This window comes from Macaca nemestrina, chromosome 6, assembly GCF_043159975.1.
Source record: "Macaca nemestrina isolate mMacNem1 chromosome 6, mMacNem.hap1, whole genome shotgun sequence".
Taxonomy (NCBI): domain Eukaryota; kingdom Metazoa; phylum Chordata; class Mammalia; order Primates; family Cercopithecidae; genus Macaca; species Macaca nemestrina.
Genome location: NC_092130.1, coordinates 124,933,716 through 124,956,621, shown reverse-complemented (window position 1 = coordinate 124,956,621; position 22,906 = coordinate 124,933,716). Strand labels below are relative to the sequence as shown.

Here is a 22,906-nt window from a genome sequence, read left to right as displayed (position 1 = left end):
GTTGACTCACAACCTCACAATTAGTTGTATTAAATTGTATAAAAGCAATTTTTCTATATCTATGGTAGAATCAAATGTTTTTACATCATATTCAAACTTTTTTTTTTTTAAATCATGTGAGGCTTTATTTTAGTATTTAATATGATTATTTCTTTCTTATCAAGCCAGATTCCCTACAGTTTCTTGCAGATCTGATTCCCTCACTTGCCCATCTTTTCCTTAAATCTGTAGTACTTACTTGTTTCTGGTATGTTCTCAAATACTTCACACTTGCCTCCAAAAGCATAACTTAAGTTGTCTTGTCTTATGTATAGCATTTCCTTATTTTCTTCATACCGTGAACAGTAACTGATAACTTTACTAATGAGGAAGATGAATTTAAGTGACATACTTTATTATGAAAAATACTTTTGGAAGCATTTAGAAAATTCTGTGATTTAATGTTGTTAAATATAAACATATAGAAAGAGTGATAAAAAGGCTTTTAACATTGAGCTCCATCTTCCTTTTTTTATGGAGGTCTTATTTCTGATCCCATTTGGATGTTTATCTTGTCAGTTGTTATATGTGAAATCTATATTTTATTATGGATCTCTTTTTTGGGGGTAGGATGAGCGTTGGGAAATCTCATGAAGGAAATTTTACCTTTTCCTTCCCTTCATGATTCCCCAGCCCTTTTCAGAAAAAAAAAAAAAAAGGGGAAAAGGAGAAGGAAAGGTTTGTGTGATGGTGTAGGAGTGGCCAGTTCTTCATTTGCTTTGGGCTGTCTCTAGAGGACTAAAGTCATGAGAATTAAAGTCACAATAATCATATATTTAGTCCTTCATGATAACAAAGGGCAGTATGTAGGTGAATACTTTGCTGGAAACGACATAATCATTTCAAACAAATTAATTTGTCAGTAATATATTAACTGGTATGTAAAATTGAGTCTCTTTTCCTTTTTTATGTCTTTAGAGCTATATAATTCTCATCTAAATTGCAGATGTCTCTGGGATGACTAATATATATTTTCTATCTTAAATTGATTGATCAAATAAATATTTAGTGCTCTCTCTTGCTGTCTGCTTTTCCCTGAAGTCTGTAACTGGAGAAATTTCTTCATTGACTTATCTGGAGCTAGAGGTATGTTTATTTTTAGAGATAGAGAAGTGAATTTTTCATGAGTATTGGAGTTTTCTCATTTTCTTCAGTGAATTCATAATGCCGAAATCACGGAGGCCAAGGCGTGGATTTACTCTTTGACCTGCAGTGCCTAGAAAGGGAAGCTGAGACAGTGGGCTGTTTATGCCCATCCTAAAATTCAAATCATAATAATTAATATTAAAATATGCAGAATAATATATAGTTATCATATCTAGTAATAACATTACTATAATAGAAATTCATCATGGGCAATGTAGGATATATAGTGACTGGAAGAACATTTTTGTAAGATAGATTGATGCTTGCTTCTCTTGTATGTTAGTACTGTATTATAATAGGATTCTGGTGTACTTTTGTTTGGTTTCTGGGTAGCTCCCCAAACAGAATATATTTTAAACATATTAGCATGGCCTACAAATATTGACATTTCAAGACTTTGAAGTGCCCTTTGCTGCTTGTTCAGATTTTATAATCAATGTTGCAAATATCAAGTATAATATTTTCATGATTTGGGGCTTGTTGAATTATAGATAAATGCACTTGAATGCTCCGTACATAATGTATACATGGACAATGTGACTCCTTTGTTCTAATTTTACTTTATATGGTATAATCGAATTCTATTACAATGATTTATTTCATGCAGACACATCATAGGCCAAATGATCACCTTTAAAATATTATATATGCAAAAAATCTGTTCTGTGAGGGAAAGACAAGTGTTATCCATCTATCCTAAAATCAGACTTATAAACAGACTTAAGTTAATTGTATTCAGGTTATCTTTGATAAGACATAAAATACTTTATATTCTGCCATTTTTAAGAATCATTCAATGTCCCTGGCAAGGGAGCTATACATACATTTTGAACATCTCTTAGGATGCAACCTGCATATATATTGAGCATCTGGGACACAACAGTGAATAAGATATACATAGAGAAATACGATCTAGTGGGAGAAAGAAGCATTAATCTGATATTCATTCTAATTACAACTAAGAAAAGTTTTAGGTGGGGGTTGGTATAGAGCTCTATCTAGGTAAGGTAGGGCCATGGGGGTGGAAGCTGGGGGAAGGCTCAAGAAAGTAAAAATGTAAACTAATACCTGAAGAATGAGTAGGATCAAGGCAGGAGATCTAGGGGATTTTCCCCCATTTTATTAGTGAATGTATTCTCATTTGAAAGATGGAATTTATGTTTCGAATTAAATCTAGTGGTTCCCCCCTGTAATTATGTTTGATTACTATTAATAAAAGTGACTCCCAAAAAATTAGAAAGAAAAAGAAGGCAAACACCATCAGCAATAACAACAATCAGTGAATCAAGAAACCTCCCCCTACCCACCGAAAGCATACCCTGCAAAAAAAGTTAAAATTTTAAATCCATACAAAGAGTAATTTGTGACACATTGTTTTGTGTCCTTAGAGACACTTTTCTGTGCATCTGTATGCATTTGAGTATGCATTGTTCTTAACAGAGACGGGGTTATAGCCTCATTAAGCTAGTTTTATATCTCTTTTAGTGGCTACAGCATCTTTGTAATGGTGCAGCATCTTTGTAATGGATATGCTATTACTTAACCAATGCCTATCTGTGAACATTTTAGTTACTTCTAACTTTTCAAAATCCAGAAGTATTTTAAGCAAAGTCTACTGTGTTTACAAAGTTGACTTAATCAGTTCAGCACCTAAATTAATCCTAAATAAGGAGACATTTATTTATGGATTCCAAAGATTCTTTGCTTATGTTTGCATACTAAATAAAGATGGTTCAAATGAGAATTGGAGGTACAGGCATTTAACTTACTGAGATACATATTCTTTAGCAGAAAATTTATTTGTAATGCCGTGAACAAGAATCACTTGCATTACTACCAGTTTTCTATAACTTATGCCCATCATTCCAATGGAAAAACACCCAAGATCTTTTTTGCCCATTTTCAAGGTTTTTACAGTTTTTCCTTTAGAGTTTCTCTCCTGTGATCATAAATACTTTCCAAAGGTAATTCTTCATCCAAAAACAAAACAAACAAAAAAACCTGCAGTCAGAGTCTTCATTAACCATATAGGCTTCCTGGAGTTTGCAAATCTAGAACCATGGTGTGTTGAGCAGCTACTGATCAAGGTGATAAAATTAACTTTTCCTCTGAAATTTTCATAAGAAAGATGGCATTTGACTTTAAAAAGTGCTTTCTTGAGGCTAGAAAAACAAAATGAAGAAACTCTCTCCACCTGATTTTTATCTTCAGTACCTATCTATATAATTGGTGAATTTCTTTCTGGTTGAGGCTCCCAAAATTTACTATGATTCCCATCTTGCCAGAAAGTGACCTTCCTCACCATCTATAAGTCTGGGAACCTATCAGCTAGTTCTTAGGCCAGTTTTTTTGGGAGGGGTGTGTAGGCATTTATTCCACATATAAAGTCATTCCTTGTTCCTTAATAGTTGCTTGCTATTCCTGATTAAATGAAAATTATTTTAAATATGATACTCCAGGGATAGCCTTGGTTACCAAATAGAGTTATCCAATGACATTCTGGTAATAAAAGAAGAGATATTCTTATTGAACCTGTGAAACTAACTCTATTTGCCATGAGAATAAGGGCACTCATTAGGAGTTTCTGAATTCTGGAGTAATCAGTGAAAATCATATGCTGTTTTAAAATGTTTATTTTAGTTTAGAAAAGCAGCATCCACAAAATTCAGAATTAAATATAGCTTAGAAAGGACTTTTTCATATTTATGTTAGAAAATAGAATATTAAAACAGTATCAACAGTATCTAAACAAATAGCCACAATTGAATGTCCCTCACCAGTTATTTCAATCTTATGTAGTTCCTGTTTCATTGGATTTTGGGTCAACAGTCTGTCTTCTGCTTCCATATGAAAAATCTACATTTAGAGCTTAGTTTGAACATATATTCAAAATTGTCATTGTAATCCTAACTATCTTGTTAAACTGCCACCTTTCCTTTGGTAAAACCATACACACGGCTATCTTAGATTTTTGTAATTGAGGCTTTTAGTTACATATTCATTGGCCTAAGAATGAGTTGCATTTGCTAACTAAATACTTACTAATCAAAATATGTCATCAAAATATGCCATATTTAAGCACAGTGCCCTTATAATTTAAATAATTATATTTTACACAATCTTGTGAGAACAAAACATTTTCTGAAAGCTTAATGAATAGTGAAAGGGTAATTGATTTTAGTAACCACTTAGAAATACCATTCTGGAGTCCATAAAAGTATTACTATTGCCCTCTTTAGTTGCTCTTCTCCCAAAAGGCTATATCCAAAAAGAAACAAACAAGAAAAGCAGTGGATAGGACTAGGACATCCAACTCCAGCTTTACTATAGTATTTAAACAAAGTAATGAATCAGTACCTATGAAGGCCTGAAATAGCATGTAACCACTAGGGGAAAAATTATTAAATCATAAAGAAAATGACTTTATCTTTGGCGAGCAGAAAAATATTAAAACCTGTGCGCTTGTAGTTTTTTCTTGTGTAATGTATAAATGTCTAATTTATTACAGTTGTTTTTAGGTCATGACCTAAAATTTATTCTATAAAATTTATGAATATTACTTGAAACTCTAAACAAATCACTAGTGTGTATTCACTGCATTAAAATAATCAGGTAAAAATCATAAAATTAAAGCTATATGTTTACATTCAGTTTTTAATGCAAATAGCTTATAGATGCTTACATTGAAACATCTCAAGCACTTTAATAGGTCTACCTAAAATTAGGATGATTTCAGTTGTAAGAAACAAAAATACTTTTTCTGGCTTAAACCAACGGTGTCCAATCTTTTGGCTTCCCTGAGCCACAGTGGAAAAAGAAGAATTGTCTTTTGCCACATATAAAATACACTAATGCTAAAGATAGCTGATAAGCTAAAAAAAAAAAGTAGCAAAAAAACCTCATAATGTTTTAAGAAAGTTTACAAATTTGTGTTGAGTCGCACTCAAAGCCATCCTGGACTGCATATAGGTCACGGCTTGGATGAGCTTGGCTTAAACAGTAAAAAGGATAGTTATTTGTTCATGTAATAAAAAAAAATTATTGATAATGAGATTTAGGCTTAGTTTAAATCAGGGCTCTGTCTCTGTCTCTGTCATTTTCTAAGCTCCACCTTTTTCTGTATCAAGCACATTCCTAGACCGGCTTGCTTGTGGGTGTGAGAAGGCTAAACAGCAGAGACCAGAGCTGTCTGCTTCCTCATTCACATCTAGGAGGAGCAAGAAACTTCCCACAGGTGTTGAATCGAAGTCCCAAGCTTTACTCTGAATGGAGCACCCTGAACCAACAACCACTGAGGCCAAAGTGTAGGACACAGGCTAGGTAACTCCTCTTTCCTTCCATTTGAGGGGGATCTGTCATCCTGATGGCTTATCCAGTCATTCAGTCTTCCTCTCCATCTGGGAGAAGGGATTCTCCTCATGAAAACCTTAGGACTTCCATATGAAGCGGGAGAGGAAGGAGCGGAATATTCAGGAGGCCTTTGGATGTCCATTACAGATTTATTCTGCTTTTACTCATTCCTTGATTTTTTTTTGCAGGGGGATGGGGTTGGGGAGGGAGTTGAGAAATCATTTTTATTGATCATCTCCTCTCACTACATAAGCTGCATTCTTCCATATATCATCTTCCTTGTAATCTCCTCTTAACACTAGGGGAGTAGATATTATCTCTCCAAATAAGCAGAAAGGGGTTAGCCAATTTAATTTTCTGAGGTTTACATTATAGTAAAGGCAAAATTTAATTCAAGCCTATCATATACTAAAGTCTGTGCTCTTTCTCCTGGTTGTAAAATAATTCTTATTTATACAATAATTTTGTAAGGAAGGTTATTCAGACTTGGAAGATCAATGGGTGTGTGTGTGTATATATATATAGTGTGTGTATAGATATAGTGTGTGTGTATATATATAGTGTGTGTGTATATATGTGTGTGTATGTGTGTGTGTGTGTGTGTATATAGTTTTTCTTTCTTCTTTTTTTTTTGAGACGGAATCTCGCTCTGTCGCCCAGGCTGGAGTGAGGTGACGTGATCTCGGATCTCGGCTCACTGCAACCTCCACCTCCCAGGTTCGAGCAATTCTCTGCCTTAGCCTCCCGAGTAGCTGGTATTACAGGCGCCTGCCACCACGCCTGGCTAATTTTTTTGTATTTTTAGTAGAGACAGGGTTTCACCATCTTGGCCAGACTGATCTTGAACTCCTGACCTCGTGATCCATCTGCTTTGGCCTCCCAAAGTGCTGGGATTACAGGCATGAGCTACTGCACCTGGTATGGGTTTATATATCTTTAATAAGCATTCATTCTACATATATTTATAGTGTTCCCACTATGTGCTAGGTAGATGGTAGGTGCTGGAAATACAACGGGAAGAAAACAGGTGCCTTCTACTCTATGGATTTAGCAGGGGAAGCAAATATTAGTAAGTCATGCAATTAGCCATATTTACAAACTGTGTAACTGCTCCTTAGTAAGAGCTGATCAAGTCTGGGAAAGGTCATCAGAAAATTTTTTCTTAGGAGGTGACATCTGAATTGAGAACTGAAGGATGAGACTGAGTTAACCAGGTCAAAAGGAGGAGGAGGAGGGGAGAGAGAATTCCAGGCAGAGGGAACACAACGTGCTCAAGAACTGAAAGGAGTCTTTTTTGTTGGAGCATAGAGAGAACACAGAACAGTGAGGCTAGATGAAGATGAGACGCGTAGATAGGCAAGGTCTTGCTGGAGCTTTAGATGTTATTAAAATTGTGTTTGAGCGTAGCATGGCAGCTCATGTCTGTAATCCCAGCATTTTAGGAGGTGCTTGAGACCAAGAGTTTGGGACCAGCCTGGGCAACATACTGAGACCTCATCTCTACACTAAATTTTTTTAAAACTTAGCCAGGCATGGTGACTTGGGTCTGTAGTACTAGCTACTCGGGAGGCTAAGGTGGGAGGATTACTTGTTCCCAGAAAGTCGAGGCTGCAGTAAGCTGTGATTGTGCCACTGCTCTCCAGCCTAGGGTGATAGAGTGAGACCTTTTCTCAAAAAAAAGTAAAAATAATAATTAAAAAAAGATTATATATTTGATATTCCACAAGAAATTAACTTGGAAATAACTTATTTTATTTGCCTTAAGTATTTAAGATGCTGAGGGTTGTATCATACTGTCGAAGTTCTCTGTAAATATTATAGTGTTTGTTCCCTTGACTGGACAAAGCCTTAATTCAGCTATAGAGTTATTCAGTCATTTTCAGTTTTTCCATCTTGGTATGCTGGGCAGATCATTTATAGCCGCTTTAAACTTTTTATGACCACTTTAAACTTGAACTTAGATATAAAACAGTGAAGGTAAAAACATCTACGTGTTACTGAATATTTATCAAAAGAATACTGAGTTACTTATAGTTACAAAGTGTTCAGTAAAGAAAAGCTCAGATATTAAACTTTTGGGATGCAATATGGGAATGGTATTTATATAATTAATCAAGGTGTCAGCATTTGATGGCTTGACATGATCTATCTACTATTCATATTTTATTGGAATTGTATTTGTGTCCTTTTATTTGTAGTCATGAGTAAAGGAAAAGAAGCACAGCTTTATTTAAATATAATGTTGTCTTTTGCATGGAACTAAGGTAGTGTAAAAAACCCATTTTTCTCACTTGCTTTTTAAAATATCATTAACAAAGCATGCATCAATGTTACTAATCAATGTCAGACTTAGTTCTCTCAAGTTCCTCCCTGTTAAGAAAATAGTTTACTTAGAAGTCCAAACATTTAACTTACAGTGTAATATTTAAGCATGGAAGTTGCTGACTTGACCGCTTCCCTAAAAAACAAACAAACAGACAAACAAACAAAAGCATTACTTTTGATCTTGTTACTTCACTTGCTGAAAGTATAACTTAAAAAATTACCAAAATAAATTTTGAAAATAGGAAAACATATTATTGAGAAACTAACTTAATGTTTGTTGGGCAATAATCTTCATCCTTTTACCTTAGTAAAGGGTAATACGTAATTTATTTCATAGGTGAGAAAGATGTGTTTTCTTTTCTTTTTTTTTTTTTGAGGTGGAGTTTCGTTCTTGTTGCCCAGGCTGGAGTGCAACAGCATGATCTCGGCTCACTGCAACCTCTGCCTCCCGGGTACAAGTGATTCTCCTACCTCAACCTTCAAGTAGCTGGCATTACAGGTGCACACAACCACGCCCAGCTAATTTTTTGTATTTTTAGTAGACATAGGGTTTTACCATATTGACCAGGCTGGTCTCGAACTCTTGAACTCAGGTGATCCGTCCGCCTTGGCCTCCCAAAGTGCCGGGATTACAGACGTGAGCCACCACACTTGGCTGCGTTTTATTTTCTAGAATGAGAACTTACTGTTCTTGTCTTCATGTTGAGTGGTTCCGAAGAAGGGTGGGAGCAGATACTGTGTGCAGTAGTTCATATAATTCTATTTTTGGCAGTTTGGCTTAAAAACAAACACATTTGTTCATTTTAAATAGTGCTACCATTAATATGTTTGTGGCTAGTTTTTTTTCCCACTCACATGGTTACATATGTTTGATAGATTTCGAATTGTGAAATTGTTAGATTAAATTAATAGAACAAAGTCCCAAATGGAATATGGGTTTATGAGTTCTGTGCAGCAAGTAGATGGATTAATCTTAGATTACAAGGACAGATATTTCCTTCTTCCTGAATACAAGGAGGGGGTATGAGCTTGTAGGTGGTTGGTGGAAGACAGAATAGAGCGAATGTCTTGAGGAAGTAACCATGTAATAATCTCTCTTAATGTGGAAAGAAAGCATTTTGATGAGAGTGAAAGGGTAGATTGTTACAGGGTGTTGGAAAGCTGTGAAAATTTGCAAAAATAACTGAGAAGAAAAAGTAAGGGGGTCTATGAAGAATGGGTTTCTCAGGTTACTGAGCAGAGTTGTTAGTAGATGATATTGAGAACCACATGTCTGTAGGGCACCAGGCCCCTTAGTTTCATTGTCCTTTCCAGCAGCATTCAGAGCCCAGGTCCAGGAGCTGAGCATGCCAAATATGACCTAATCTGCAGTTTGGAGCTGGTAGGATCAGGTAGTCTGCAGGGGCAGGGTAGGGGCTGCACATTGAAGGAGTTGAAGATGCTGTGGAGAGAGCAGTTAGGTATCTAAAATCATGGGAAGATGAAAATGAAGCCCAGAGGGACTGATAAAGACACAGAGAGTGAATGCATTGTTTAAGGATGTTGGAAGTAGGAGGAAAGGAGTGAGAGCTGGAAAATGATAAAATTGTGGTTAAAAAGTGGGGCATGGGAGTTTCAGATTTTAGAAGGAGAGCCATTCACTCCAAATCAAGCTTCAAGGTATAGCCATTTGGAGATTTGGTGAGCTAGAGGTAAGGGAAACGAGATCATGGAACTATGTGCAGCTTAACGTTGTCCAAATGGATGTGAGTGATGTCAAGATTTTTGGTAAAGAGGAAAAGAAGGTCCTAGAACTCTCTAATCCTGGATAAATGACAAAAAGATTGTAGCTCATAATGGTGAAGAATGAGGATGCTGTAGCTGATTGACCTGCACAATTTGAAAATGTTTTTTTTTTTTTTTTTTTTTTTTTTTTTTTTTTTAAGACGGAGTCTGGGTCAGTCGCCCAGGCTGGGGTGCAGTGGCCGGATCTCAGCTCACTGCAAGCTCCGCCTCCTGCCTCAGCCTCCCGTGTAGCTGGGACTACAGGCGCCCGCCACCGTGCCCAGCTAAGTTTTGTATTTTTAGTAGAGACGGGGTTTCACCGTGTTAGTCAGGATGGTCTCGATCTCCTGACCCCTCGTGATCCGCCCATCTCGGCCTCCCAAAGTGCTGGGATTACAGGCGTGAGCCACCGCGCGGAAAATGTTTTTGGAAGATGAAATGATGATGAACATGAAAGTGAATGTTTTGGGAACTGAATGGCATTAAAGTAGCAAAGGTGAGCTTCTAGCATGCCCCAAATTACCTTCTAGCTTGAGACACTAGAGTTGGGTCTGGAGTTGGGTAGTGGGACAGAATCTCTTTCACTCTGCAGCACTTGAAGAGTAAGGAAGACAGAATTATAAGTGCTGGAGTGAATTTTCTTCTAGAAAGCTCCAGTGTGTCTGGGGATGAGATGTGGTCTCAGGTTTTAACTGCTGACTTGCAAGTGAACAAAGACTGAGACCTGACCAGACACGATGGCTCACATCTGTAATCCCAGAGCTTTGGGAGACTTGAGGCCATTGCATTCCAGCCTAGGTGACAAAGTGAAACCTTGTCTCCAAAACATAAATAAATAAATAAATAAGATTAAAAATAAATTGATTAAATAAAATTGAGATCTGTACTCATAAGCATCTTAGCTAGGGTAGAGAATTGTTTGTCATGTGCAAGTTTTTGTTTCTGCCTTTTGCTTTTTCTTATTTAAATTCTTAAAGTATGATCTAGCTGGGAAGGATAAAAGATATGAGGATGTAGTTTATTGGAGAAATTCTTTTAAATATTAGCTGGTAAGTAAAAAGGTAATGTGCAATAAAATACTGATTTTTACTTGTTCTGTCAAAACCTCTGGGTGTTGTTGAAAAGGCATAAACTGAGGATCCAGGAGTTTTACGCTACAGATGGCAGTTATGGGCCCTGTTTATAAAATACAGATAATGAATTAGTGCATCGAAAAAGTCTTTTAAGTCTAAAATTCTTTCATGTTCAAGCCTAAGTTCCAATCTTTATTACATAAGAACTACCATCTTCCACTACTTTTGAAAGACTCTTCTTAGGTCCATGAACTTGGGAGTTCAGACCAAACTCTATCTATCTGTTCTTAGCTCATTGCAGACATTTCAGAAGGAAAAGGATGGTAATGGAGTGATTGGGAAGTGTAGATACAAGAATGACCTTATGAAATGGTTTCAATTATAGGACTAAACAAATATATGAACAAAATACGAGATTAGGTAGATATGGAACAACTGACGGCTGCTCTGGGAACTCCTTTGGTAGTTGTTGGCTATTGGGAGATGTCTTTTGTTGGGCCAGATGCTTTCAGAGGAAAAAGAGGTGAGAGTAACCATTTTGTTCGAAAATTATTGAGGTGCAATAAAATAATTTTTAGATTCTGGTTTCAAAGTTGTGACTTTAAGGACCATACATCACACTATTCATATAATATACACCAAACACATATTTGAGTGACCTGAGTTTCTCTGGCAAAGCACCTCAGTGTAATTAATTGTAAGTCAGCATGTCACAAAATACTGAAGGGTTTTTTTTTTTTTTTTCTCTGAATAGGAATTCAGAGCTTGCTCCAGGGATGTGAGGACAAAAGATGAGTATGACTTTTAAAAGGAATTCAGAGGTTGCTCCAGATTTTGCTTTCTTCTCACGTCCACATTCTTTCACTTTGACTTATGCTTCTTGACAATATTTTCTGCCTGCTATATGGTATTTATTATGTACAGCACATACTAACAGTACTCTGCAATCTACTTAAACTTTGCTCTTTCCACTTTTTTTTGGTACTACCCATTAGATCCTTGAGCCAATCATCCATGTCTGCTTATACTAGATTGTTTCCCTTAGAACTCTGTAAGCCACAAAGTGAAACTGATTAGGGTTTTACAGTCCTGGTGATTTTCCTTCTGGTATACCACTGAGAAAATGCTGTCGCACAAGGGGCTGATGAATCATTTTACAGGATTTCTGTTTGCTATTTTCTATTTGAAAAATTAGGTATGTTCACGAACATGGGAATGTCTCCTAATATCATGAGGACAATAAGACCATAAAATAAAATAATCAGTGTTGGTTTGGGTCTCTGATAAATGCAGTATATTGTACTTTTTAGCAAATTGAGTACCCGAGAGAACATTCATTCATGTAAATTTCACTTCTATAAATTTTAATTGCTTCTACTGGAAGCTGACTAAAATTATTCGGCACCTGCTGCTATGTGTCTGGCATTGTCCTGGGGTCCTTGCACCTGTTAAGCCATTAAATCATCACAGCAGGCTGTTAAGGTAGGTATGGATTCTTCCATTTTACTAAATAGAGATTGAGTCTGTGGGTGTTTAACTAACTTTTCTTATGCCTCCCAGCTAGTAAGCCTCAAAGCTGCATTGGACTCCTGTTTGTATGTCTTGAACTACAACAGGCCCTCTAACTGGAGGTAGACAAAGGAATGAATTAAGGCCTCATTTTGGATTCAGACATTGATTTAGATGAAAAATGAAGCCCATTGCGGTTGGTTGAGATGGTAGGCTGTTGGGAATTAATTCAGCTTAGTACTGAATATAATCTCTGGCATGGCATTGCCAAGCTTCTGTCACATAACACCGCCAGATCAGAATGGTGCCTTGATCATCAGTTTTATTTCTACGTAGTACCATTCGACAGTATAAGGGAATCGATCACGGGAAAATGAATTCATATGGGGTCATAGTGTACATTTCCCCCAGCTTGTTTGCGGCACCGTTTTCATGGATATTTTATCTTCTAATGTTTGGCATGTTGATTCAGGACCATGATTTCCAAAGCTGCTCTATTGGCTGGGGTCCAACATCTGCCATTTGTTCCTGCATTCTTATTCCCAATACATACCTTTTCACTGATATTTGCTCATATTTTACTACTATGATAGCTTCTCAGTCTGATCTCTCTTTTCTTCAATCCATCCTAAATATTAGCTATCAGAGTACCTTGTTCAAAATACTAATTCTGCCTGGAAATACTATTATGCCTCATACTGTCTGATTCCATTTGTGTATCATTCTTGAAATGATAAAACATTTAGAGCTAGGGAACTGGTTAGTGGCTGTTGGGCTTAAGGATGCTTAGGTGAAGGGAGATGGATATGTCTCTAAAAAAGGTGGCACAAGGGAAATTTTTATGTGATCAAATAGCTCTGTATTTTGTTTGCTGTAATGGGTATGTGATGCACATGTGATAAAATAACGTAGAACTATATACTCAAACTTTGCACTAATGTCAATTTCCAGGATTTGATATTTACTGTAGGTACATAACATGTAAGCAATGAAGGAAACTGGGTAATATACATGAGACCTTTGTACAGTCTTTTCAAATTTATGTGAGTCTATATTATATAAAAAGTAAAAAAAAAAAAAATACTACTGTGCTTTAAAATGTTCAAGTTCCTTTGTCTGTCATAGTTATTATGTATCATATTCTCTGGTTCCCTCTAAATTAATCATCCAAAGGTATTGCCTCTGATATATATATTTTTTTCTATTTAAATCTTATTTGGCATTAACACAATGTTTGGCTCATACCAGGTTACCATAAAGTGGTCCTTGAGTTAATACTGGGATTAATGGTTTTAATCCAGGTGCTTTGAAAGGCTGAGGCAGGAAGATCACTTGAGGCCAGGTGTTTGAGACCAGCCTGGGCAATACAGCGAGACCCCTGTCTCTACCAAAAATAAAATAAATTAACTGGATGCGGTGGTGCAAATCTGTAGTCCAATCTACCCAGGAGGCTTCAGGGGACAGTTGCTTGAGCCCAGGAGTTTGAGGTTACAGTGAGCTATGATCCAGCTTGGGCAACAGAGCAAGGCCTCGTCTCTAAAAAAATTTTTTTTTTAATTGAACAAATTTGCTTTATGAAAGAAAAATGTATCAAACTTGGTCTCATTACTAATCATACTTCTTTTCTACTCATCTACTTATTCAGTTTTTTTTTTTTTTTTTTTTTTTGTCTCTACCTAATCTCTTTCCAAGGACTGAGCAGCATGCCAGGGATTTGACTGGTGGAGTTGGGAACTCTATTCAAGGACTTAAGACTCAACTGTCATAAGGACAAGATGAGCCAGGGAACCCAGGGTATAAGCTGTGTTGACTCAACGTTCATCCATCCATTCAAATTTATTGAGATTTGTGTTATAGCTCAGTATATGGTCTATCTTGATATTCTGCAGTTATAGTGTTCTATGAAAATCAGTTTCACATATTCTGTGTCTTTAATTTTTTTTTCTTTTTGGTTTGGTTCTGTTAATTACTCAAATTATGATTGTTGAGTTGTTCATTTTTCCTGTATTTATGTCAGGTTTTGCCTCATATATTATGAAGTTTTGTTATTAGGTGCATACACATTTATGATTGGTATGCCTTCTTCCTAAAAAACTGACACTTTTATCATTATGAATGATCTCTATATCTTCAGTCCTCAGTCTTCTGATGCTTATTGTTTGTGTGGAGTATCTTTTCCATTCTTTGCTTTAAATCTGTATGTGTCTTTATATTTAATATGGATCTCTTAAAGATAGCATAGACCTTGCTTTTTTATCCATTCTGGTCATCTTTTCCTTTTATTCAGTGTGTCTTATTCCATTAACATTCAATGCAGTTATTGATATGATTAGATTCGGGCTGTATTTACTTTTTGTTTTCTATTTTGTGCCTTCTGTTTTTTGTTCCTCCTTTCCTGCTTTCTTTTGGATTAAATCTTCCAAAATGATTTTTAGAATTATTGTGTAATTTATCTATTAGCTTTTTAAGGAGTTTGTGTGTGTGTGTGTGTGTTCATGTGTACTTGCTATAGGGATATTTCCTTAACTTTTCTGATAGTTATTATTTAGGGGTAATATATCATTTTACATCGTATGTAAGGATTTTGCAACTTCATTTTACATAATATGCAAGGACCTTGCAACTGTTTAAAACCATCCTACCCATCCCTGTTACAATGCTATAATCATATGTATGTGAAGTGCTATAATTTTACTTTTTAACAGTCAAATATATTTTTAAAACATTAAAAAAATCGTGTTTTATATTTACAGTTTTCGGTGCTTTTGATTCTTTTGACTTTCCCGTCTGGTATTATTCATCCAGAAGAGCTTTGTTTAGGACTTCTTATACTGCAGGTCTGCTGGGGACCAATTTTCACAATTTTATTTTATCTGAAAGTTGCTTTATTTTGCCTTTATTTTTGGTGCATACGTATGTATAATGTGTGGACTGAATGGAGAATTCTGGCTGGATGGTTGTCTCCTCCCCTCCCCAAAAGTCAACATTGGTTCTTATCACTGTTTCCTCGTGTGTAATGTGTCATTTTATTTTTCTCTGACTTCTTTCAGAATGTTTCCTTACATTTGGTTTTCAGCAGTTTGACTACTTGTACCTGGCTGTAATTTGCTTTGTGCTTTCCTATTTCAGATTTTCTGAGCTTCTTTATTCAACACATCTTTGTCTTTCACTCAAGTTGGAAAATTTTCAGCTCTTCTTGATATTTTCTGCATTAATTTTTCTTTCTTCAGCCTTCTAAAACTCTAATATACAAATGTTTGCTCTTTTGCTAGTGCTCCATAAGTCCCTAATAGTCTGTTTTTGTTTGTTTCTGTATTCTTCAGGTTGGTTTTTCCTTTACATCCTTAAGTATACTTATAATAACTGTTTTAACATTATGGTGGGCTAATCCCAACACTTGGACCTTCTTTTCTCTTGAAAATAGGTTACATTTTTCTGTTTGTACATATATTAAGTGATTTCTGATCATATTGGATTCACACTGTGAATGATGCTTTGAGTAGATTCTGTCTTCTGTATGTTCCTTTAAAGAGAATTAGTTTTGTTTTTTTTTTTTTTTTTGTCATAACAGGAAGATAATTTAGCTGAAAGCAAACTAAAATTTGACCTTTCTGTGGCAGGTGGCAGCTTCACTGATGCAGTCAGATAGCTAATGTTAAACATGTGCTGTGTGTCATGCACCAAAATAAATGATGACACTACAAATATAAATAGACGTAGATCTTAACCGCATGGGGCTTGCTATCTAGTTGACAGAGATAGAAAATGAACAGATAAATATGTTCAATTTTCATGTCATATGAGATAAGGACATAGAGGCAGAGGGTTACTGAGAAGGGAGTTGTGCAATTGTTAAAATATAATTTAAAAATTGTTTTGAAACAACTCAATCCTTATGAAAACAGAATAAAGTTTATATATGTGTGTGTGTGTGTGCATGATGAAAGATTGATAATATTACTTATACTTCCATTATATTTTGTTAATTCTTTTAGAAAAAAACCAAGATTATCCAAAGTACTTCATATTTTGGGGAAACAATATTAAAAATGTTTAAATTCTCAGGTGCTATACTAAATAAGAGAAATACTTTTTTGGTAAGAAAAGATGATTTGATGAAATCTGAGCAAAGAATATAAATGATCATATAATAGGAAAAATAGACCTTGCTGAAATAAAAGACCTATCTAAAGATAAAGCCTTGTAGGGAGAAAGATATTTCAAAACTGTTAGACTAAGATTCATTTAGACTAATGGAAAGCGTATTTTAAAAAACATGTAAGTTTCTTATGTTGGATGTAAAAGTGGTTTTATACTTATATCTGTATAACTGAATGGGTAATATCAGGTTGGTCTGTCTTTTATAAAAACCTGTTTACCTTAGCAGTAACTTGAACCTTTTTTTCTTGTTTTAACAGTGTATCCTACGCAGTACATGTATCTGAAGATTACCCAGGTATGGTTTTCTCGTTTTATTACAGATATTCATATCAGGGTTCCTTTGAATATTTTTTTCTTCTGGGTATGTAAAACACATATAAATATATCAAGGGGTGAAACATTGGTAGAGGAAGCCTTAAAGCTATAGAAGAATTCTGCCGACTGCCTGCGAAGTACATGTCTTACTCTGAGACACAGTGCAGAATCAAAATAATTTCCCAATGAAAACTTCTTTAAAGATTCCTATGATGGTTCCAGGCTGTACATTAACATCATTACAATTAAAATAAATATTCTCTCAATGGTCTAATTGTTAGTTTCAAACATCATTTGGCCTTTCAGAATGTAAAAATAATAGGTAACACTTATTTTTCAGTCAGTTTTCTAAGTGAGTGTGTGTGTGTATCTATTTTTTCATTTTAGTATTAAAAAATAGTGATTAGTTCATAGTTTGGTATGGAGATAATGTAAAACTTACTTGTTTAGCATTTAAGTATTTTCTGCGGCAGTTTGCATTAAGCATTTAATCATTTTATAAGATTGTTACATTTGAAAATACTTTCTTAAATCACAAACTTCCTTGCAATTATTTTGCTATGCTCTCCAAATGTCTTAAGCATAGTATTCTATAAAACTGTTGTCCAGTTATACAATGAGATTATTCATTAAGGCTATGCCTATTTTTAATAGCAATACAAAAAGTGTTCTAAAGAAATTTTACTGGAAGAACCAATACAAGAAGTATTTATAAGAAAAATGCTTTTTGTAGCTGGTTAGGCAATCAGCCCTGTCTGATAGTATAGCATGTTTTTGATGATATGTTTGCCGAGTATGTTATGAAAATAGAGGCCCCACTATTTATTGTAAATATAAAAATTAATGTGCTTTTCATCTGAGGCAGATCATAGAGATGTCAGCCATGAGAGGTACAGTAGGACTTTAAGTCAAGGTAATAGAAATAATAGTGCAAATTAAAGCCCAAGTTGAAGACACTAAGTGAATTAATCTGTAGCACAGAATATGTATGGTAGAAGATGCCTTTAGTAAACCAAGTGGACCAAGTGTTTAGCTCCCTCTTGTGGTCAAGAGGTATTACTTGGGCTTTTTCTCACTTTAAGGGAGCCCCACCTGGAAATGCCAATATACAAACATTGAAATTCTAAAAAAAAGTATTGATTATCATTTGTGCTCTTTTTACTGAATTGTCTAATTGGAGCAAGTTTGCAATGAATTTTCAATATAACTTCATTTCCAAAAGGAAGGAGTGTAAGTATATATATTTAATCTGTTTGGTGAAAGTAGGTTGTTATGCTGCAATAAAATACAATTACAGAAGACGAAGATTAGTGCATTCTGGTTTAAATACTGGGGCAGAATTTTCAATTGGTTGACATAACCAGTATATCAAAATACACTGTCCAGTGGACAGTATTCCAAGTATTTGCACATACATAATTTCATTTGATTCTCAATGCCAGTCTGTATGAAAGGCAAAACAGGGCAGTTTAAAATATAAATTCATACTTAGAGAAGTGTACTGAGAGATGGCAAGTATTAAATAACATTTTCCCAAAACATGTAGTTTGGAGATAAAAATCAAGTCTGTAATTACGTTCTGATTCCCGTTGCCTCTGGGGAAGTAGTGTTAGTATTTTTATGGAGCTTTCTTCACAGTGAACATTAATATGATAATGTTTTCCCCATTATTAAATTTTAATCTACATTTATTTGTACTAAGAGTTGTTGGTTAATATGCTTGACTTTTTAGGTAGACATCTTGTTTTATAACTTCTATATTTGTTCTTCCTTTCCAACATTTATACCTGTTCTTGTTGGCACTGGAATAATTTTTAATAATAGACATGAAAGTTGGCAGCTTTGTATCTTTTCTCAAAATTAGTGAGCATGCTTCCAGTTGTTTTCAGAAAGGAAATTACTCTTTTTCTCATTTACCAAGGTTTTTTTTTTTTTAAATGAATATTAAGTCTTTATCAAACTACTGTTTGGCATCTGTTGAGGTGGTATATCTACTTTTTCCTTTAAACAATAAAGTAACAAATTATATTAGCAAATAACTCAATGTTGATCTATGAGAATTATGTGTTTTGTCATATACTTTAACATTAAAGACCTTAAGTTGCTGAAGGAATTAAACAACTCTTTGAGCATTTGCTAGAACTTGCAGACAAATCTGTCTGAGCTTTTTAGGGATGGTTCTGGGGCAGTTGTCTTATTTTTCTGCCATGATTATTATCTCTTCTGTTTTCCTATTTCTTAGTCATTTTAAAATAGGTCTTCTTCTTGAAAGTTTCTATGTTGGTGAAATGTCCAAATTTTTTAGCAAAAGTATGGTATTTGGTCTGTAATTGTAAAAATCTTCCATGTCTGGTTATTTCTCCTGGCCCATTTTTATTGTTTAAATTTGTTCTTGTTCTTCCCTCTGTTGGTTTGTCTTCCAAATAGTTTGTCCATTTAAAAGAATATTTCAAACAAATAGCTCTTTTTAATGTTGCATCCAATTTCTAAATGCAGTAATCTTGATACAACATTTATTTATTCCTTCTAATAATATAGCTTAGGCCGCCCCACCTTCTCCTGGATTATTTGGATCAGTAATTAACTAATCATCTAAGTTTGAACATGGGAAATTTTCTTTGCTCTATGAAAATGTATCAGTATTATCCTCCAAAGTCAAGATTACATCATTCTAGCTTATGTCCCTAAGAACAGATTTGTCCTTTTATGATTGTGATCTATTAATTAACTTGTGCCATCTATTGAAATTTATTTCATAGTTTTAGTGAAATGAAAATTTAGAGGGTCTTTATTGAGTCAGCATACATAATAGCATGTATATAAGTGAAATACTAAATGATATGTTGACTGTTCATAATTAAGTGAAGAAATAGAGCAGCCTTCTGATTTACTTGTACTTCTTTGTGTATTTTATACTGAAGACAGTTTTTATTTTTTAATGTAAGAGAATGGATTACACAATAGTTGTGTGTATTACAAGTCACAGGTTGGCTCTGCTATAATGGCAGAACTCTTTAATTTTCTCTTTCCACTTTTAATTAGGAAGGCTTACCTACTGTTGGGAGTGGACTCTCTTATCCCTAGTAGAGGAATGAAGGGGTACTTTCTGGATCCTCTACTACCTGTGAGTCCAAAGAGTCTTGACCTACATGATATACTTGAGCATTAGGTATAGCTTGTGAATAAACCTCTTCAGTGAGAATTAGAATCCTATACAGTCTATATCAAATTACAGCCCCAAAAATGTAATTGTTTTTATACCTAATAAGCATTTGTATTTTATAAGATATTGCAACTTTTTAGTGACAATACTTTCCATATTTAGAAAAGCACATGGTATAGTGGCAAAACATCGATTTTTGGATTCAGGCAGATTCAAGTTTTACCACTTACTAGTGTATAGGTAATTAATAAGTAATTTGAGCAAAGTATTTAATTTTTCTGAGCCTTAGTTTCCTAGTATTTAAAATAGGGATAATAATTGACTGCAGTAGGGGATCAGGTGAAATTATAGAGAAAATTCAGCAAAAATATCGAGAATGTACATGAAATAGATATAATTATTTTTTAGAGTTATAATTATTTATCTTAAGTTATATAGCAGTGAGGGGTGGAATAACTTGACTTAGATGATGCTGTATTTGAAGCAGAATAAAAGCAACAGTTTAAGAAATACTAAATACTATAAAACATACACATTAAAAATCTAACTGTCCCCAGAGGTTTTCAGAAAAAAAAAAGGGGGGGAGCTTAGAAGTCAAGATGGAGAATTCCAGTGAAGGAATTTGAGTTTAAAAACATTCTTATTCTGTCACTTACTCATTCTATTACTTTAAGTCCTTTCTTTAACACTTTTTACACTCCACTTTCTCCTGTAAACAAATATGTTGTTTTTACAAATGTGAAAATAATTTGAGGAAGATTTAGAAGGAATTAAGCAACAACAAAAAGCCAATAGAATGGATTCATACAGATGGGATGATCATCAAAGATCATGTGCAAACCTCTCATTGTATAGCTATAACTGTGGCTTAGGCTAAAGGAGATCAACAGCTAGTTGGCAGTAGTGTCTAGATTTTTCTAAATCTTAAAATATTTAATTGTCAAAGATTGAATATATTCAAGGTATACAATATGATGATTTGATGTATGTATACATATGTAGTGATTACCACAATCAAATTAATTAACATATCCATCACCACCCATGTTATACATTAGGTCCTAGAACTTGTTGATTTTATAGCTTTAACTGAAAGTTTGTACCCTTTAGCTAATATCTCCCTGTGTTCCCCAACCCCTGGCCACCATTGTTCTTACTCTCTGCTTATACTAGTTCAACTTTTTTAGATTCCACGTAGAAGTGAAATCATGCAGTATTTATCTTTCTGTGTCTGGCTTATTTCACTTGGCTTATGTAACGTCCTCTGTGTTCATCCATGTTGTTGCAGATGGCAGGATTTCATTCTTTTTTAGTTGCTGAGTGTAATATTCTGTTGTATATATGTACCACAGTTTCTTTATGCAACCGTCCATTGATGAACACTTAAGTTGTTTCCACTTCTTAGCTATTGTGAATAATGCCACAGTGAAGATAGTGGTGGAGATATCGCTTCAAGATACTGATTCCATTTCCTCTGGATCTTAAAAGGATTGCTAAACTGGGTAAAGTAGAAGAAATAGGTAAATTCCTAGAGACATGCAACCTATCAAGACTGAATCATAAAATAACAGCAGGCCAATGATCAGTAAAGAGATCAAATCAGTAATCAAAAATCTTCCAAAAAGGAAAAGCCCAGGACTAGAGTGCTTTGAATTCAGAGCTAAGTGAATTCTTTCAAATAATTGAACCAGCTTCTAGATTTGATGTGCTTTCTTTCCTGTCCTACGTTTCTGATCATAAATTGGGTCTGTCTCTGTGATCTGATCTGGCCTATTATGTAATAATGGCAATTTAATAAATAATATCATGAAACCTGAAAACATTTTTATTTGGGGTAAATTAAGCCAAAATAAGAAATTACATGTCTTCTAATGCCTAAACACTAATCAAAATACAAACCATACAGAATCTCTTAGAAAATGATATGTTTGAAGGCATAATGCTGTCAAGCCTATGCAACATACAGTCACCAAATTATATTCTCTTGAATAAAATCTCACTGTCTTCCAGTGTTGACACTTTACGTAAAGCCATTTTGATAGAAAATCCTTTCTATTTAGTTATTCACTCCCCTGTTTTCTTAAACATAATGTCTTAATTAACTTGCCTCTTGGTGTTTTAGTAAAATCTTCGTCATTCCATGATACTGTGAAATTGCATGATGCTATCCACCTTACGGATTCTTCTGGATCTTCTAATTGGTGGCCAGCTTTTGTTTCTGTTGTTCTAATGCTCCCTTCTAATACTCTTTCTCTCCTAAATGTTAGCTCCAGGGAATCCATTGTGCACAGAGAAAACAGATAATTAGGTTTTATATTAAGTAGCAACCGACTTCAAATCAGTGAGACTCTTGAGTGAGGGTTTAAGACATAATAAAAAAATTTGACTCTAATAGGCATTTTTGATACTGAAAGTATGAGGTTCCCGACAGAAGCGACTCTAGATAAGTGATCAAAGTCTCAACTAATGAGATAATTAAGTTTATATTAAACCTGTTTCTTAATCTGTGGTCCCACTCAATAAGCATGAAAACCTCATATCCTCCATGAAAATATTGGAAAACTAAATAAAGCAAAATTTGTGATTGCACTAATCAAAATAATGAGGCAAACGTCTTTTGTCTCAAATCTAATTCACATCCACTCCTGCTTAGCTCCCTGACTGTTAAAGCCTTAGGTCTGTTGGCAATCTTTTGCAGCTAATCTGTACATACAGATCACTATCATTCACTCATTACTTGGGGTCTACGAATGCTACAGATGTTTCTTTGGAAATAATGACTCAGAGATGTATTAATTAAAAATTGTGTTCTCACTGTACTGACACAATATTATGAAAACTGGGCTCAAAAATATCTTTTAATGTGCATTCACTGTGTCATAAGAACAACTAATTTTTCCTAGCAGAAATTGATCCATGCTTCTATTATGTGTTCGTGCTACTTTATACTATTTAGTAGGTCATTGATGTGTGCATTATAGGACCATTATTAATGAATCGATAGTGTGTGTTAAAAAGCTCTTCTGAGAGATGCCTTGCAATCATCAATGAACAAAGAAAA

At 34.7% G+C, this 22,906-nt stretch overlaps 1 protein-coding gene across 4 annotated transcripts in view; it reads left to right on the top strand.

Annotated features, from left to right (window-relative positions):
- The window catches only part of LOC105499347 (poly(ADP-ribose) polymerase family member 8), a 189,660-nt gene that overhangs the window by 73,366 nt on the left and 93,388 nt on the right, over positions 1–22,906 (top strand). For all 4 annotated transcript variants that reach the window (XM_011771891.2, XM_011771890.3, XM_011771893.3 and 1 more), the window contains one exon: positions 16,625–16,662. In XM_011771891.2, coding sequence (XP_011770193.2) covers positions 16,625–16,662 — 38 coding nt within the window. The remainder of the gene's footprint in view (positions 1–16,624; positions 16,663–22,906) is intronic.